Genomic DNA, 20,121 nt, shown 5'->3' on the forward strand with positions numbered 1-20,121 from the left:
TCTGCCCAGATCAATCTCTCTCTTCCTCCCTCCCTTCTCATTCTTCTCTGCCCATAAAAAAGGAAACATGGACATTTCTTAAGTTCGTGAGACAGGAGCCATTTGGTTGAGGGGCAGATTTAGTTTCAGGGGCAGTTTATCTGTTGCCAGAGGTGTTTTACTTGTAGACGCTACCATTGGTTTCTCAATGGTGAGAAATTCCTCTTCTCTTAAGCAAACACCTTTGGCACTGAGGCTCCTGGCCAGGGTCTCTTCTCTTGGCTCCTTCTCTCCTGGTAATGCCTGAAATTCAGTTTTGAAGCTACTTCGCTCCTGCATGCTGGAAGGCAGATGATCTCAGCCTGGCACACACAGAAGCCTCTCTCCTCCCCTGGCCCAGCTCTTCCTTCCTCCAGGCCAGGCCAGGCCACAGATGTGTGCTAATGAGAGCTTCTCTTTGTTTACAGGGTTTGGGATGCTCTGACAGACAATTACATCCCTTCACTCTCAGAAGACTGGAGGGACCCAAACGTGGAGGCTCTGAATGGCAACAGCTCTGAAACTGAGGTACCTCTCTGGGGCCCCCAGCTTAGCAGGGCTTGAGAAGCTGTGGATTCCAGTTAGAAAAACATTCAGTAATGCAACAGTCTTCCCCACTATGTATTGAAGCTCGACATCATTGCTGGGAAAGTAGGAGTTGTGGAGGAAGTGAAAAATAAGATGAAGGGGGACATCCAGGGTATATGAGGTGATTGGAGTGATTGTAAAGACTGTAAATGCAGATCACTTCTGTTGCTCATCGTCGGCCTACAACATGCAAAATAAGGTGATCTGAAGTAAGAGAGGAGAGTGAATATAATGGGCTTTTTTTGTGTTGGAATAATGATGGTTAAAAAAAAAAAATCAGGGTTTCCCATCTAAGATGGACAGTTCAGTCCCATCAAAAAGTGTTGACAGACTTGTGACCAGCTCAGGGCCTGGCTAATGGCCAGAGTGGGGACCCAGATAATAGTGAGGTGACCATGCAACGGGGAGGAATTCTTTATGAAACTCATTAAACAGGCACTTATATGGCTGGACCTGAGTCACAGTCTGTGGTTACTGATGCCGAAGAGGAAAGTAGCCTACAGACTTCTGAAAAAGTAAAGAGAAGACTTAGTTTGAGTTGACTTGCATAGGTTATGGAACGTGACCTTTCAGAATATCCAAACTGCCCCTCCTAGCAGAATATACATATAGAAAGCTAAATCACGTAAGGGCTCTGTCCTTGCTGAAAGCCTGTTTCTACGTTGCTTTGTCTTCTAGTTTCACTTATAAAGGAAATTTGACAATTTCTTATCAGGAAGGGCTGTCACAATCCTGTGCGCACAGCAAATGAGGGTGGGAGGTGGATCTGATCTTTCTAGGTGCTCCAGGATTGAGTCCAAGGAAGAGCGAGAACCAGATTTCCCTTACTGGACGACATTTCTGCAGATCATTGGCCAAAATAGCACAGCAAAGAGATCAGCAATTGGCCGATTTGTTGAAAAGGTGGCTGAATACCCTTTTTAATTCTTCTAATACTTAGCCATCCAAAATACTTAAAACCACAAGAATAGACTTCGAAACAAAGAGATTTGCTTCAACCCTACTTAGCATGGGTGTGGGATGTCTCAGGTCCTGTTTTGAACTCCCGAGCGCTTTTTTTCTCTTGCGGTACTTATATAGATCGTGTTTAGTACTTACCCAAAATGCAAAGGAGAAGATAGGCAATAATGGAATAACCCTAGTGACTGAAATGAAATCAGGTCCGTCATGGTGCAAAAGGCAAATTTTGCTTTGTTATCTCCTTTGCCACCTTTCCAACTCATTTTGTGGATTAAGCCAAAGTATATATAAGATAGCCTACCCTTCAAAAGGACTCTAATTTATCCTCATTTGCAGATTTCCCTCAAGAGGGTTAATATTTCAGGGCAAACTGAATGACCCTGAGAAGGATGATCTTGAGCTCTGCTCCTTGTAGAATATTCTCCATCTGACCCACGGGAAATGGACGGCGTAGCAAAAGTGGATGGATTAAGGTTGTTTTATTTTAGCCTCCTTTATTATCTGGATTCATTACAGTAGAAGCTCTTTTCACTGACATCAGTTTAAACGACTTGCTATATAACCAGTGCTCTGTATTCCTTCTGTAAAACATGCCAACCGAAAGCCCTTGGCATGCGGCATGAACACGACTGGTAGGCTTCTCTCTGGGAAGTCTTATCTCTTCTTCCACTTAATTCATTGCCAAGAATCAGTTGTGTTTTTTCCCAAACCTGTTCATGCTTGTCCTTGTGACTGTAACTAATGTCATGAAATGTTATGGAAACTGTAGGGTTATGACTGCAAAGACAGTCATTTTTGCTTTTATAAAATCAAAGTAACACATGTGTGTAATTTTAAAAGTCAAATAATATTTTTAAAATAATACAAGACAACAAAAAATATAAACAGCAGTCTCTGACTTATCTTTCCTGGCTCCATTAGAGGCAACCACTTTGACTTCTTATAGCTGTTTCTTTTGGCGGGTACCTACAATTTTCTAAATAACACATTTATGTTACTACTTCTTTGATTATCTAAAATGAATAATTTTGGCTGTTGTCCATTATGGAAGATAAGATTTAAGTCTCTCGCAACACCTCAAATACTCACATTTGGCCTTCCCCCTTGTCACCAATTAAATCAATATTACAAGTACACACTAGGGTAACTGTGTAAATACTATTTCTTGCTGAATCATGTAGTGTTCTATAAGAATATTTCCTCTCTTGTACAACTTCTTATTTAACCTGGAGTGAAGAATTGCCTTGTTTTTTCATTTGCTTAGCTTCCTGTATATCTATCATTAGTTCAACCCCAAACTCTGAGTGAACTCTACATCTCAAAATATGTTTTTAAAAAATCAGATAGTCTTTCAATTCAATCAAAAAAAAAAATCCAAACTAGTACCCTCCATCTTTTTGCTATAAACTAATGTGGTTGTACTCTAGATCTGGTGCACAGCTGCTGTCCTGGGAAATCTTCATGTCTCTCTCTCCTGTCCTCTGACTGCCATGCTTTTATTTTTTTGGGTATGTTCCCTTGTTTTGGTGAAAAAATTCAGTGTATTCTTGAGAAAGGGTAGAGAGGAATATATTTGTTAGAATAGATGAGAGTGTCTTTATTCTCCCATCATACTCTTGATTGAGAATTTGACTTGATAGAGTTATTTTAGGCTGCAAGTGAATATTTACTCAGAATTGCAAAGCCATCATTATCTTTTCCTCCAGCTTTCAGTGACGATTGAGAAGCCCCATTTAGAATCCATTCTGATTCTTTGTCTTTTCTATGTGACTCTCTTTTGGTTCTCTCTAGAAGCTTTCAGAATATTCTCTTTTTCCTTTCTCATTTCTTTTACAGTAATGTGCCTCAGAGTGAGCTTTATTTTTTCATTCAGATGAATTATAATCCATGGGCCCTTTTGACCTGGAAGCTCATGACTTTAAATTGTGGCATGGTTGCTTGTTATTTCTCTGAAGATGAATTATTTCCATTTTCTGCCTCTATTGAGATGATTATATGGTTTTCTCCTTTATTATGTCAATGTAATGAATTACATGAATTGAGTTTCAAATGTTAAATCAACCTTGCATTCTTGAGATTAAAGGCAACTTGGTCATGGTATATTACTTTTCCTTTTTAATCATAGCTTTACTGAAGGATAATTGGCATACAATAAACAACACATGTTAAAGAGTGCAGTTTGATAGGTTTTGACATATACGTCTGTGAAACCATCACCACAATCAAGATAGTGAGCATGTCTGCATGTCCATCACTCTTCCCTTTCACCCCCCAATCTTCAGGCAACTAGCTGCTGTCATCATAGATTAGTTTGCATTTTCTAGAATTTTGTATAGGTGGAATCACGCAGCATGTACTCTTTTTTCAGTCTGATTTTTAAAACTCAATATAATTATCTAGATATTCATCTATTTTATTGCATGTATCTACATACATTCCTTTTTATTGCTGAGTAGTGTTCCATTATATTGATATACTATAATTTGCTTATTCATTCACATGTTGATGGACATTTGGTTTTTTTCCAGCTTTTGAATATTGCGAATGAAGCTACTATGAACATTCTCGTATAAGTCTTTTTGTGGACATGTCTCTGTTTCTCTTGGGTAAAAACCTATGAGTGGGATGTCTGAGTCATATTGTAAGTGTCTTTTTCACTTTTTTTTTTTTTTTTTGTGGTACGCAGGCCTCTCATTGTTGTGGCCTCTCCCGTTGCGGAGCACAGGCTCCGGACGCATAGGCTCAGCGGCCATGGCTCACGGGCCCAGCCGCTCCGCGGCATGTGGGATCCTCCTGGACCGGGGCACGAACCCGCGTCCCCTGCATCGGCAGGCGGACTCTCAACCACTGCGCCACCAGGGAAGCCCTGGACAGCCTTTTTGATTTTAGTCATCTGAGTGGGTATATAGTAGTATCTTATTTTAATTTGCATTTTCCTGGTAACAAATGATGTTAAGCATCTTTTCATGTGCTTATTCACAGACCATGCATCTTCTTTGGTGAAGTACCTGTTCAGATCTTTTGCCCATTTTCTTAGTGGGCTGTTTGTGTTCTTAGTAATGAGTCATTGGAGTTCCTCATGTTAAAAGATAAAATGAGGCATATTAAATTTCTGAGAGTTTACCTGAGCAAAAATCTGTTCGAATCAGACAATGCCAAACCCAAAGTGGGTAGGAGTGCTCCATCGACAGGAGCTAGAGGAAGGACTTTTACAGAGAAGAGGTGGAAGCAAAGGAAGGAAATTATCTGATTGGCTGTAGCTTGAGTGGTTGCATCATCTGGAAAAGTCTGGGTGGCTGTTTGTGAGTGGCTGTCCTTTGGTTTGAGTTCTTAACCTTGAGGCATTAGAGGTTTTGGTTTGCTTAGGAGACTCCTGAAGCATTCAAGTCATCTCAGTCTAATAGCCTCTTTGTTTACTTATTTTAACACATATATTCTAGGTATAGTCCTTTTTCTGTTGTATGTTTTACAAATATTTTCTTCTTGTCTATGGACTGTCTTTTAACTTTATTAACAGTACATTTGAAGAGCAAATGTTTTTTAAATGTGATGAAGTCCAGTTTATTCATCTGTGTTTAATAGTTTGTGCTTTTTATGTAGTACTTAAGAAATTGCCAAGCCCAGGGTCACTAAGAGTGTTTTCTTAAGCCTTCTAGAAGTTTTGTAGTTTTAGCTCTTATATAGTTTATGATCCACTTCACGTTAGTTTCTGTATATGGTGTGAGGTTAATGTCAGGGTTCATGTGTATGGCTATCCAGTTGTTCTAGTATAATTCATTGGAAATATCCTTTCCATATTGAATTGTCTTGGCACCTTTGTTGAAAATCAGTTGACCTAAATGTGTGGATATATTTCTGAATTCTCTGTTCTGTTTCACTGATATATGTGTCTATCTTAATGCCAATATTATGCTCTATTCATTACTGTAGCTTTATAATAATGTCTTGCCATAAAGCATAAGACTTTCAACTTTGTTCTTTTTTTTCAAAGTGGCTTTGGCTATTTTAGGTCCTTTGCATTTCTGTATAAATTTTGGAATCACCTGATCAATTTGTACAAAGAAACTTGCTGGACATTCAACTGTGATTGTATTAAATCTATAAAACAATTTATGTATGTAGATCAATGTTAATGTGATGAATTACACTAATTGATTTTCAAATATTAAACCAACCTTTCATTTTTAAGAGAAATCCCACTTAGTTGTGATAGATATCCTTTTCACATAATGTGGGATTTGATTTGTTTATATTTTATTAAGGATTTTTGCATCTGTGTTCATGAGGAATCTTTCTTTTTAATTTTCTTTTCTTGTAATGTCATATGGTGAATTGGGAATTTTTCTGCTTCTATTTTCTGAAAGAGTTTGTGTTATATTGGTATTATTTCTTCCTTAAATATTTGATTGACTACACCAATGAAACTATCTGGACCAGGGGTTTTCTCCGTGAAAGTTTTTGATTACAGATTCAACTCCTTTAATAGATATTGGGCTGGGCTTCCCTGGTGGCACAGTGGTTGAGAGTCCGCCTGCCGATGCAGGGGACACGGGTTCGTGCCCCGGCCCGGGAGGATCCCACATGCCGCGGAGCGGCTGGGCCCGTGAGCCATGGCCGCTGAGCCTGCGCTCCGCAATGGGAGAGGCCACAACAGTGAGAGGCCCGCGTACCGCAAAAAAAAAAAAAAAAAAAAAAAAAAAAAGATATTGGGCTATTTAGATTTTCCACTTCTTCCTGAGATGATTTTGGTAAAGTGTGTTTCTTAAGGAATTTATTCATTTAATCTAAGTCATAGTATTGACCACAAAATTGTTTATGATATTCTCTCATTCTTTTAATGTTAGTAAGATCTATAGTGATGTTCCCTTTTTTATTACTGTTATTGTTGATTTGTGTTTTCTCTCTCCTCTGTCCCTCTCCCTCATCCCCTTCTCATCAGTCTGTTTTTGGGTTTATCACTTTTATTAATCTTTCCAGAGAACCAGTTTTTTTTTTCCTCTGTGTTTTTTCATTTTCTAGTATGTTGATTTCTTCCCTTAACTTGATTGTATTCTTCTTTGTATTTAAAATAGGGTTTTACTTCACCCTTTATTTTTTAAGCTTCTAAAGTGGAAGCTTAGGTCATATTTTAAACTTTAAAAAAATGATCTTAGTCTATTTGGGCTTCTATAACAAAATACGACAGACTGGGTGGCTTATAGACAACAGAAATTTACTTTTCACAGTTATGGAGGCTGGATATCCACGATCAGGGTGCCAGCATGGTTGATTCTGGTAAAAGGTCTCTTCCAGCTTGCAGACTGTCAACTTCTGACTATGTCCTCACAGGACACATGGTACAGAGGAGCTCTGTGGAGCCTCTTTTATAGAAACACACTCCCACTGATGAGGGTTCCACCCTCCCCAGCACCTCCCCAAGGCCTCCTTATACCATCACATTGGGGGTTAGGATTTCAACATGAATTTTGGGAGGACACAAACATTTAGTCCATAGTAATAACATAAGCATCTTAAAACAATAAAATTTCTTTTAAGCATTGCCTTAACTGAGTCCCACAATTTTGATGTGGTATGTTTTCATTATCATTCAGTTCAAAATATTTTCCAGTTTCCTCTTTCTTTTTTGGCCTATGGGTTATTTAGAAGAATGTTTATAGATATTTTGTCATTGATTTCTCATTTAATTTTGTCAGAGAACAAAATCTGTACAAATTAAATCTTTTAAAATATATTGAGACTGACGTATGACCTAGCACATGTTGTATCTTAGTGAATGTACTATGTATCACTGAGAAGAAAGTATATTTTGCAATTGTTGGTTGTGATGTTCTAAAAAGGTCAACTAGATTAAGGTGGTTTATAGTATGGTTGGATTCTTTATATTCTGATTTTTTGTCTGTTTATTTTATCAATTATCAAGACAAGAGTGTTAAAAATTTCCAGTTATTACCCTGGATTTGTCTATTTCTTTCTTCAGTTCTGTCCGTTTTTGTTTTATATATTTCGAAGCTCTGTTATTAACTGCATACACTTTTACTATTGTTATGTCTTCCTGATTGACCCTTTTATCACTATGAAATATCCTTCTTTATCTCTGGTAATACTCCTTGTTTTGAAATCTGCTTTGTCTGATATGAATTTAACCACAACAGCTTTCTTATGCTATTAGGTATACATTTTTTTCAATCCTTTTACTTTTCATCTATCTGCGTCTTTAAAATGTGTCTTTTATAGATTGTATGTAGTTGGGTCTTTTATATTCAGTCTGACAATGATAATCTGTGCTTTTTAGTTTATTGTGTTTAGTTCACTTGCGTAGCATTTATTTCATTAACGTTTAACATAACATTACTATTTTGTGTTTAGGTGTACCATCTTGCATTTCTATTTGTTCCATCTGGGTTTTTTGTTGTTATTGTTCCTCTGTTTCACCTTCTTTTGGGTTAATCAAATACTTTTTGGTATTGCATTTTATATCTACCTTTGGAATTTTAGTTATACCTCTTTGTATAGCTGTACCTTTTTTTTTAGTGGATGCTAGGTTGGCATCTGCTCTCTAGCATCTCTTTTTTTTTTTTTTTTTTTTTGCGGTACGTGGGCCTCTCACCGTTGTGGCCTCTCCCGTTGCGGAGCACAGGCTCTGGACCCACAGGCTCAGCGGCCATGGCTCACGGGCCCAGCCGCCCCGCGGCATGTGGGATCTTCCTGGACCGGGGCACGAACCTGTGTCCCCTGCATCGGCAGGCGGACTCTCAACCACTGCGCCACCAGGGAAGCCCTCTAGCATCTCTTTTGCTGTTGTCTTTTCTCCAGTTCTCTCTGTCCCTGTGGGATATTCTCTTTTGATCTCTTTACTCTCACTTTAGCAGAGTTTCAGGAGATAACTGCGTGTGCTCAATCTCCCACGTACCTTCCTTCTACTGTTCAAAAACAGAAACAGGAAACAAAAGTTGTGTTGTAATGTGGATGATGCAAGAAAGACTACATGAAATTCTACTCGGAGGCCCATGATGGAAGAAAAGGCCTTGGCCTTACGTTAGGCGCTTGGTGAATGAATAAATGTACATTTATGTTTTCAGGTCAAAATAATCTGCTTGAGCTATGTATGTATGTATGATTATTATTCACAATTCTCCACTTTTAATTGGGTTTTTCAGTTAATGAACCTATTCTGTTCCTGACTGATGTAAAAGGTGGTCTCTTTTATCCCTGTAACTTTAATTGATAGCAGATGGTGGTTCTCTTAGACAAGAGGAAATGGGAGTCTAGGACAGTAAGTTACATCCTTCTGTTTTCAGGTGAATAAGCAGCTCATTTATCTGTGGAGCTGGGATATAGGAGGTGATAGTATTGCCATTCAGTCCTCTCCTTTTCATTCCTTCTTTCAACAAGTATTTGTTGCCACGTGCTGTTTGCTGTGTTCTGGTGCATCTCCCTTTGGGGATATAGAAGCACTGACTTAACCCACACAGATGGGTTAAGTTGCCCTTTCCTTGGGCTGGGTACATATTGGTGATTTTTTTCTCCTTCTTTTACTTTTTGACTGGAGGTGAAAATGTATCGCTATCTCTTAAATTTGGTCAAGAAGACAACCACCCATGTGAAACAATCGTGGTAAGGGGAGGGAAATATCGTGCAGTAGAAATTCCCTTTCCTGTGAATGGCATCATCTGGAATGCTTTAACAAACAACACTGGTTAATAGGCATTATTGGACACAAGAACTTGATGTCATTTTAATTCTCACTCAGACTCCCCTGCACCTAGATTTAGCATTCTCATAGTCTCCAGGGAAGAGTCTCTGCATTTATTTTTAAGCTTTAAGTGACCAAGTTACAGCCCTAAAGGCACACCGTTTACCGAAAGCAGGAGGAGGAAACAGCTTGCTGAATAGTATGGCCAGGCTCATTTCTGGATCTTGGTCTTCTATTCTCAATTCTGGGAAGAAGTCACTCAGAAGAATGAGGTTTTTTTCTTGGAAGAGCCATAGTTCACTTCAATAATATGGAGACAACTTGAAGATTTAGTCTACAGAGAAATTCAGCCCCAATTTGACAGCCTTCTCGTTTCCACACAAGAGGCTAAAGAACTCCCTGCAGTCGTTTCTCTGCATGTGTCATATATTAAGAATAAGAGTATTCATACACTCGTCCGTATACCTATGTGTATGAATATATATGACGAATACTGTTATCAATATACGTAAATGCTGTCATTTTCCAAAATCTTTCTCACCAGCTTTCCACACTCTGTACAAGATGCTGTCCTGGGAATGGAGGGAAGGGAGGGAGTCTGTAAACAGCACTGAAAGGAAAGAGGGCTTGTTGAGAAGTGACAAGAGCAGAATAGAGTCCACTAGATAGAGGCAAAACATGGGACCAGGCTTAGAGAGGGTGAGGAAGATGAGGGAACCAGAACAAAAGCTACAGAGTGAGGAGAAAAGGAGAGGGACAGGGCAGATGCAGTGAAAGCAGAGGATGGCAGAGATCCACGTGGGGAAGAGGGAAGGGGCCAGGGCTTTCTCGGGAGGACTTTGTGCATGTGTCTCCTTTTATTTTATTTCGTTTTGTAGCGGCAGACTTCTGAGATCTGAGAACATACGGGTTAGGTATAGCTCCCACGATACTACGAACTCATGGTAACTTTCACAAGCTTATAATTCATTTTCAAATCTCGTTTTACCCATGCCTGAAAAATCAAACCAGCAGGCTTTGTACCAGAGGGGAGAGAAGGCTCTAACTAGGAATCATCCATGCCGCTGCCTGGCTTCCCTAATGTCTGAACAGCAAGAAGGGTCTATGCCTAAAAGCTCTCCCCTGCCTTCACCGGGAGCTCAGAGGGAGGACTTGGGAAGGGCGATGGTGTAGTTGAAAGATGCAGTATTAACAGCCAGTGAGGTAAACTCGCTAAAATTGGCCACATCTCAGAAAATGTAAATATTCCATTTAAAAAATCGAATTACTATGAAAAAAATTCTGGTTATAGACTAACACTGGCTGTCAGATGCTTATAAAAAATAATCCAAACAGAAAAGAAAACTTTGTTTCCCAGCATGAGCCAAACTTCTACCACAGGACTTTCTAGCCCTAAGAAAGTTCTGCCGTATGAGAGTAGTTGTGAACAAACCGTGGCTACAGGAGTTTCCTTCTGCACAGTGGGGAGCTGCAGAAAGCAGGCGGGTACCACAGGTGGTGGACTTGGCGGAGAGAGGAGCATATGGGTTCGACAGCAGAAATATATGTCGCCATCTGGCACAAAACCCCTCAAATAATCCCATTACCTCCCTGTCCTACCCCTTATCCAGGTTGAGAGCAGAGGGCCTTTGAGATATATTTGATGTTTTCTTTATAACATAGTCCCGGTTTTAAGCAAATGTAGCTAGAAGGTGATGTGTTTTGTTGGGGGTACCTGCCAAGGTGGAGTTCAAGGAAGAGGGGAGAAGTTTCTGAGGATGGACTCCCTCTGACATGATTGCTTGGATTGGAACTGGGATGTTTCCTGCGGGTGCTAATTAGAACAGGAAAAGTGTAATCCCCAGGAAAGAGGGAGATCAGCATGCCAGCTGTTGGTGCGCAAGTGAAATTGATTCCTGGATGACAGGTGTCTGCAGGAAGATTTCCTTGAGGCACTTCCTGCCAGACCCTAAATGACTTTCAAACGAGACTCCTGGACACAGACAGCTTGTTAGGTGGTTTAGGGGCTTATCCTGTGCAGGTTTTGAACATCAATACCAGGCTATGGCCGCTTGGGACACGGACAGTAAAGTCAGATATGCTGTGAATACCTTGCTGGACTTCTACATTTAGAATCTCAAGGGTTGGGAGCTTTCAGAGCCTTACTTGGGATGATGGAAATCTGGAGACACGTGGCAAATGTTTCAGTATGTGCTGTTGCTGTGGAGTCTGTCCTTTGGTTGGTGTGCTTAGGTTGTTCCGTTGGCATGTCCAACGGAGCTTCTGTACATCCTTCATCAGCTACGACACCATGCCTAGATTCCAATGACACGATGACATTTCATCAAATTTTAAAAACATGATTATTTGCACTGGAACAGCCCACCCCTTTAAATGCCTAATAAAATAAAATCTGGAAACTGATCCCCAGATTGAAATTCCTTATATAAACAAGTGTGCCTTTGCTGCAGGAGTTGGTTGCCATTGTTACTCACCTCAGGAAGGTTCCTTGTTCATGTAAAAACGACCTGTCTGTCGGTTAAAGAACAGTTCTTTTCCCCATGGGTCGGAATGGTGCCGGCCACACACGCCTTATTGTCTTTTTCTAAGCTGGACCCAGTGATGTGTGCTGTGTGGACAGGGTACGCTTGGAATTGGATGAAACTCTGCACACCTCTTCAGATTTTCTCTTTACACAGGGGATGGCCAGAGTGGCCTCTGTCAGTGTCATCTATTCTAGAGACTGGAGAGAATCCCAGTTCTGCTGATGGTCAATCAGAATTCCATCCCCCACCCCACACCTCTTTCAGATCCATGAGAAAGGAGAGGAAGAGTTCAATGAGAAGAGTGAACATTATTCTGGAATCAGTGAGGAGCCTCTGCTCACAGCAGATCAGGTACGAATCTCTCTCTCTCTCTCTCTCTCTCTCTCTCTCTCTCTCTCTAAGTTCTTGGAACTTTTAGTTCCTTTGATAGACAAAAAGTCTGAATACATACCTGCCACATCCCTTTCAGGCAGTAGAAAAATGTATGGTCTTGTGGTGGCTGTGTCTTTGGTAAATTTCATGTCTCTTTAAGCCTCAGGTTATGCACCTGCTGTAATTAGGGATGTAATTCCTGACGTGTGTTGGATGTGGTCCATGTTTGATAACAGCCAGAGATGGGCTCAGCATTTACTGCCTTCATTTCCTGCTAAGTGTCTTTATTGCAGCTCATTGTACTTGGAGTCAAGACACTTAAACAAGGGTCCCAAATAGCTGTTCTACAAGAATAGAAATGGCAGAAGAGGCTTCCAAGTGATGGACATTTTCTCATATTTCATAGAACACTGAAAACGTTGAGCCTTCCAAAAGAAGTATTAGAAACACTTGTTTTTTTTTTTAAAAAAAGATCTAATGTTTCACATTTTATTGAGTTACTTAATTTTAGTTTTAATAATTTGTTACTTAGGGAAAATACTCCTGAGTCTCTGGATTCCTTATTCAACCTTTGAGTCAACAACTATTTATGGACACTTGCTTTGAGCAGGCACCTTTCAGGTGTTTTCACAGAGTGGTTCTGAAAAAGCTCCACTAGGAGTTTTGGTTCCAGAAAGTGCTTTTCAGTAAAAGGAACTCTTTCATATCTGTGGTAAAAAGGTGGGCTATAAACAGATAAGGATCAAGAGATTAAAAGGAACCAGATTAAAAAGAACAGGAGCTAGCAGTTACCTTGTGAATTTGGGGGGAAATACAATTCAGTGACACAAGTTCAATGATAATGACTCTGAAAGAGAAGCTTAGCCATAAAATTCTAAAGGGGGGTCGTGTAGTTTGCTCATGTTCCATGAGTGGCTTGCAGTAGTCAAAAACTAAGTATCCCTTAAATTTGTGAGTGGAGATGGGAAAGCTTGGGAATAAAATAGAAATTATTCCAGAAGAGGGGACCTAAGTGCCTTTATCTTTGATCCAGCCTAACATAAAGGAGCCCACTTCAAAGACCAGTTGGCCTTGGAGATGGAGTCCATCACAGCATGGAGAACAGACAAATATATAGATGCACTGTTCTGACCAGACTCATGGATGGCTTCTTTCAGAAGTGGTCTTTGCTTATTCCATTTCCTTTATGTGTAAACAATTAATGTACAAAGTAGTTCAGCCTTATTCCTCTTGGCAGTTATCTAATTTTACTCTCTCTTCTAGGAGCTGTCCCCTACAAGAGTCTAGATTACAGATGGGTTTCTTATCGATTTTCTGCTCTCCAGAACCTACCTGTCCTTTTATTATGTCATTATCTTTATTTCCACTTTTGTTGGGCAGCTTTAGTTCCTGTCCAGGTGAATTCTGGAGGAAGAGCTGTTTTCCTCTATGTAAAAAAGCAACTCCCCATTTTGAGTTATCCTAGGAACACTTTGGTTTTTTTCCCATCTTAAGCATCATCGCAATGAATGGACTGGATTTTGTGTTTGAGTTGGGTAGATAAAATGTCTTTCCACTTAGAAAGAAAGTGCTCAGAAAATTGAAGTAAATGTTCCCTTCCAGGAAGCTCTGCTTCATTTCCTGAAAGAGCAGTTTATTCCCAAAAAAGCACTCATCTAAATGATGTTCTTGGAAGAGGTTTGACATTAGAGAGGATTTTATATCAAAGGAAGAGTGTTTGTAAGCCTTTGGTCAGATCTAGTTTTATTATTATCCAGTATTTATTAAGTAACAATATTGCTTTAGGAATTTTACAGACAGCAAATTAGGAACATCCTTCCCTGATCAGAATTCAAGCTGGGATGTCCCTGCAGCAGAGAAGAGTGAGCACTCCCTTGTGTACCTTCTCCAGGTGATTGAGGAGATTGAAGAAATGATGCAGAACTCCCCAGACCCTGAGGAGGAAGAGGATGTTCTAGAAGAGGAGGATGGGGGAGAAACCTCCTCCCAGGCGGACTTGGTCCTCCTGCAGGAGATGCAGGCCTTGACCCAGACCTTCAACAACAACTGGTCCTACGAAGGTGAGAGTTCTGGGGGCGGGCTCACGGAGGACAAACTCAGCTCTGCCAGGCAGGGCACATGCTTCACACGCCACTAAGAGAACCTCGGATCTAGGGAGTTGGCAATACCTTTCTTACTGGACATCAGGAGAGAAGCATTGCTGGGAGAGGAAGCAAGATTAAAAGGATAAAACGACCTGCTGTACAGCACAAGGAACTCTACTCAATACTGTGTAATGGCCTATATGGGAAAATCTAAAAAAAAAAAAAAAAAAAAAAAGAGTGGATATATGTATATGTATAACTGATTCACTTTGCTGTACACCTGAAACTAACCCAACAGTGTAAATCAACTATAATCCAATAAAACTTTTTTAAAAATGAAAACAACGGTAAAACAAACCAAAGAACAAGACTAAAGCAGAACGAGTAGAGGAAATCTGAACCCACTATTCACAATGATGCTACCGTGAAATCAATGAACAAACCTACAAATGGTAATGATAATAAGAGCTCGTATTTTTGGAGAGCTTTGGAGGGCCAGGCGCTGTTCTAAAACTTTCTATGCATAATCTCATTTCATGCCTGTGCCAACCCCATTAGGATTGAGCTAACTGAGTTTCCAAGAGGGTAAGTGACTTGTTCCAAGGCCACCGTTGCAGAAATATAATTAAGAAATAAAATCTCCTCCCCACCCAGAAAACCTCTCCACAGAAGTAGAGGTTTTCTTTCTGAGAAAATAAAAACAATTTCATTATTGAATTGATGCATGTCACAGTCAACCCACTAAAGGGATTGCAAAACTGGAAAGAAATCTAACCCGTGTCTACAGCTAACTGGACACAACCCATTACAATGTTGCAATTTAGAGTCAGGTGGCAAGTTAGGCCCCTGTTTTCTTTCTTGGGGATGACTTTTCAAAGCAGTGGCTCCCAGGTCCTTGAGGAAGCACATCTGAGTCCTGAGACTGGCCAGTGGCTTATTTAGCCATTAAAATGATGCACATATATTTGAAAAACAGAGAGAGATTCTGAAAGAAAAAGGGAGGTGAGGGGGGCTTCCCTGGTGGTGCAGTGGTTGAGAGTCTGCCTCCCGATGCAGGGGACGCGGGTTCGTGCCCCGGTCCGGGAAGATCCCACATGCCGCGGAGCGGCTGGGCCCGTGAGCCATGGCCGCTGAGCCTGCGCGTCCACAGCCTGTGCTCCGCAACGGGAGAGGCCACAGCGGTGAGAGGACCGCGTACCGCAAAAAAAAAAAAACAACAAAAATAAGGGAGGTGAGGAAGAGGGGAAGTCTCTTCCCTTATTTTCAACAGGGAGAATCAAGCCTCTTATTTTAGTTTTTTAACATCTTTATTGCTTTACAATGGTGTGTTAGTTTCTGCTTTATAACAAAGTGAATCAGCTATACGTATACATATATCCCCATATCTCTTCCCTCTTGCGTCTCCCTCCCACCCGTCCTATCCCATCCCTCTAGGTGGTCACAGAGCACAGAGCTGATCTCCCAATGCTATGCAGCTTCTTCCCACTAGCTATCTATTTTACGTTTGGTAGTGTATAACATGTCCATGCCACTCCCTCACTTTGTCCCAGCTTACCTTTCCCCTCCCCGTGTCCTCAAGTCCATTCTCTATGTCTGCGTCTTTATTCCTGTCCTGCCCCTAGGTTCTTCAGAACCTTTTTTTTTTTTTAGATTTCATATATATGTGTTAGCATACAGTATTTGTTGTTTTCTCTTTCTGACTTACTTCACTCTGTATGACAGACTCTAGGCCCATCCACCTCACTACAAATAACTCAATTTCATTTCTTTTTATGGCTGAGTAATATTCCATTGTATATATGTGCCACATCTTCTTTATCCAGTCATCTATCGATGGACACTTAGGCTGCTTCCATGTCCTGGCTATTGTAAATAGAGCTGCAGTGAACATTGTGGTACATGAGTCTTTTTGAATTATGGTTTTCCCAGGGTATATGCCCAGTAGTGGGATTGCTGGGTCCTATGGTAGTTCTATTTTTAGTTTTTTAAGGAGCCTCCATACTGTTCTCCATAGGGGATGTACTAATTTACAAACCCACCAACAGTGTAGGAGGGTTCCCTTTTCTCCACACCCTCTCCAGCATTTATTGTTTGTAGATTTTTTGATGATGGCCATTCTGACTGGTGTGAGGTGATACCTCATTGTAGTTTTGATTTGCATTTCTCTAATGATTAGTGATGTTGAGCACCCTTTCATGAGTTTGTTAAGCCTTTTATTTTTAATGCATATTTGCCCCGTGTCACATTCAAGTCTTAAGGGGTGGAGTCAAAATTTGAAACTAGGCAGGTTAACTGCAGAGTCCACACTCTTAATCTGTGTATCGTATTAACTCTCTGACACAGGTTTGTGGTAATTATGATCCTGCAAAGAAAGAGGTGGATGAAGCGTGAAATTAAAAGATGTAACAGCAGTGGCAAAACTGAGTATAAAATTCATCCATCTGCGGGGATAGTGGTAACTAGGTGGCCGGAGGGGACACGTTCCCTGGGAGCGGATCCGAATGGGGGTGACGGGACTTATAAACGACGGAGAGGGAAGGCAGGCTGGTCAGGGTATAAAGGTCCAAGCATAGACTAGAATAGTGGTGAAAATAGAGGCGTGATCTGAAGAACTGCACCCTCTAAGTAAAACCCTGTGGCTCTGAAGAGCAGAGGCAGGGCAATGGCAGCAGAAGGAATCCGCTGGGAGGGATGGAGTGGATTTGGCCCTGGCGCTGCATTCACAGCAGCTCCAATCAGGCCATTCTCCGGCACACAAAGGTCCCACACATAGAACTGCTCAGCAAAAGACTCGGGAAAACGGCTGAAATGCAGAGTGAAATGGCAAAAACAGAAGGAGGAGGACAGCTCCAAAGAGTGAAATTAAAGGGGAAGGTTGAGCTAAGTCAGCAAATCCCCCAGCAGAGCAGGAGCGGAAAGGGAAAGGAAAATGGATTCTGATGTAGAAACAAAAGATGCCACTAGGAAGGGGCACATTCAAAAATATGCTCCCGAATCTACTTTAGGTGAAGAAGTCTTAGGGGACAAGAGTTTAAAACAAAGTGATGGGTGTCCCGTCTTCCCAGGTTCCCCTTCCTTTTCTCTGACAGTAGCAGACGACTTGGTACCAACAAGCCAGACTTCATTTTTCTGTACGTGTTGCCCATCTTTACATGTTTCACGTATTTTTGGGCACGTGCACCGCGACACAGGACAGTAGGTGTAAAGAAGGCCTCAGTTCGCTCTGTTTATTTTGCTGTCGGCTGTGTCTTGATCAGGTTTTGGGAATAAACACCACCTCTCTATTGTTCCTCAGCACGGACGCCAAACCCCTTCATCATGTTTTTTCCCCCCAATTCTTGACCCATTTCACATGAGGAATATTACAGAGACAGAGGAGAAATAGGGAGATGGAACAAGGGATCAAAAACCACATGTCTGCCCACATACGTTTTTGTGGACAGAGTCCACAGAGTCCACAGTCCTTGGGGGCTGTTTTTCCTCCCTCCTTCATTTCCCCGAGATGATGTTCTCTTCCTCAGTCGATAACTGGCTCTCCCTGCTGGCACGCCCCTAAATTGTGAAGGTCTGTCACGGCCCTTTGAGGAACTGTCTGGGGCCAGGGGGTCTCCTCCAGACCTGTCAGGCGACCAGGGTCCCGGGAGCCTCTCCAGTGGGCTGGGCTTGATGCAGTGACCCTGCAGGATGGTCTACCCCTGCAGGACTGAGGCACATGTCTGGGTCTGAGCTGACAGAGCTGCTGGACCAGGTGGAGGGCGCCATCCGAGACTTTTCAGAGGAGCTGGTGCAGCAGCTGGCCCGCCGGGACGAGCTGGAGTTCGAGAAGGAAGTGAAGAACTCCTTCATCACGGTGCTCATCGAGGTGCAGAACAAGCAGAAGGAGCAGCGAGAACTGATGAAGAAGAGGCGGAAAGAGAAAGGGCTGAGCTTGCAGAGCAGCCGGATAGAGAAGGGAAGCCAGATGCCCCTCAAGGTAAGAGGACAGCCCGGCGCGAGGACAAAGCACACCCACGCCTCCGGGCTCCCCGTTGCAGGTCCCGGGACCAGCCCTGCCGTGACCCCAGACAGACCTGTCCTAAGCCGTGACAATGAGCAAGGACACCCTGGCAGACAGCAGGGCCACGAGAGGGAGAAGCGCCCACCCGTGTCCTCTGCCCCCCTAGAGGACGCCCGGTCTAACTGGAGGAGACAGGATGTAACACTGGAAAATAAGTGACTATGGCGTGTGCTCTCTTAAGCTAGATCTGAAAAAGTGGGGTGAAAGCATTTAGGATTGAAAGGAGTTGTGCCCTGGGACGAGCCTGCTACCAGCACAGCTTAGGGTCCTGACTCATCTCTTTAGGATGTCCATAGAGTGTTTCCGGATGGAACATTATGACGCCTAGTGATATTGACCAGATTCTTCTAACCAGTGGTTCTCCATCAGGGAAGCTCAGCAGAATCAGCTAAGGAGCTTTTTCAAAATACCTTTTCCTGGGCTCCCTCTCAGACCTACTGAATTGGGCCCGGGCAGATGCATTCTGGAAAAATCTTTCCAGATGAGGACAGTCATTTTACACCTGCCCTTCCCAATGGCTGGGCATTTTTTTTTCTTCCCTGAGACATTTTCATCCTCATCTGTCCAAGTTTCCCTCTGCTGCTTTATTTTTCTGTGCACACAATGGAGGCTGAAATGAGGAAACCCAGGAGTGCGGGGGTGGGGGGGTGGGGTCTCATCGCCCGAGGCACTTACTCAGATAAGAGTCTTTGAGACTCTGCTATTGCTTCTTGCAAAGCTCAGGCTGAAATTTTGGCCTGTCTCTTAGCCCAGGTCTTACCTTTGCTTTCTAGTCGCAGAATCGGGGTCCGGATCTGGGACAGTGTGGAAGCTGACGGGTCCAGGTAGCTTAGGGAGGACACAGGTGTCCCTGGGGCAATGCATATGAGCAGGAAGCACTTGCCCTTCTGAGTCTCGTTGTCCCCCCCCTCCCCAGCGCTTCAGCATGGAAGGCATCTCCAACATCCTGCAGAGCGGCATCCGCCAGACCTTTGGCCCCTCAGGAACTGACAAGCAGGTACAACCCATCTCCCTGCTCCCAGCTTCCTTCCCAGATTCTTGCAACTTGGTCTCTCCAACAGGGCAGGGGATGCTGATTCACTAGAATTATCCCTGCATGGGGCCAGGTTGCAGGGGGAAATGTCCTAACAATTTCTTCCATTCTAAGGAGGAACAGAAAGTGTCTTTTTAAAGGCAAAGTTTTTTGAGCTTTAATATGAGAGGGCCTGGATAAAACTTAAAACTCAACACTAGGGCTTCCCTGGTGGCGCAGTGGCTGAGAGTCCGCCTGCCGATGCAGGGGAGGCGGGTTCGTTCCCCGGTCCGGGAGGATCCCACATGCCGTGGAGCGGCTGGGCCCGTGAGCCATGGCCGCTGAGCCTGCGCGTCCGGAGCCTGTGCTCCACAATGGGAGAGGCCACAACAGTGAGAGGCCCGCGTGCCGCAAAAAAAAAAAAAAAAAAAAAAACCTCAACACTACTTGTAGACCTATGAGTTCAGTTGTTTTCAGAACAAAATGCATTAAAGGGGAATCCACTTCATGAAAGATCCCATCCAAGAGCTTCATTACCTCCGCCACACTGGGCCACCAGGTGAGCCAATCCCACCAAGACTGCCTCTTCACTTCAGCTGCCCTGTTGACTGTAACCCGCGCTGCGGGGGTCTCCCGTTGAGCTCCATTTAGTCAATCACTTCTCACCTGAGAAGTGGCTTGCATTTCTGGCTCTCAGGTGCCTGCCGTGTGCTAGGCTCTGTTGCTTAGGGCAGTACAGAGATGAGGAAACCCTGGTCCAGCCCTCATGCAATGCATAATAGTCTAACAGAGAAGGCCAGTTTGTCACTAGA

At 42.6% G+C, this 20,121-nt stretch overlaps 1 protein-coding gene across 3 annotated transcripts in view; it reads left to right on the forward strand.

Moving 5' to 3' along the window:
* Positions 1-20,121, forward strand: part of FEZ1 (fasciculation and elongation protein zeta 1) — a 40,923-nt gene that overhangs the window by 13,257 nt on the left and 7,545 nt on the right. For all 3 annotated transcript variants that reach the window (XM_082659807.1, XM_082659805.1, XM_082659806.1), the window contains exons 3-7: positions 447-546; positions 12,049-12,135; positions 14,048-14,216; positions 17,942-18,213; positions 19,214-19,294. In XM_082659807.1, coding sequence (XP_082515933.1) covers positions 447-546; positions 12,049-12,135; positions 14,048-14,216; positions 17,942-18,213; positions 19,214-19,294 — 709 coding nt within the window. The remainder of the gene's footprint in view (positions 1-446; positions 547-12,048; positions 12,136-14,047; positions 14,217-17,941; positions 18,214-19,213; positions 19,295-20,121) is intronic.

Source organism: Grampus griseus (assembly GCF_964374135.1).
Source record: "Grampus griseus genome assembly, chromosome: 8".
In the NCBI taxonomy this organism is placed as follows: domain Eukaryota; kingdom Metazoa; phylum Chordata; class Mammalia; order Artiodactyla; family Delphinidae; genus Grampus; species Grampus griseus.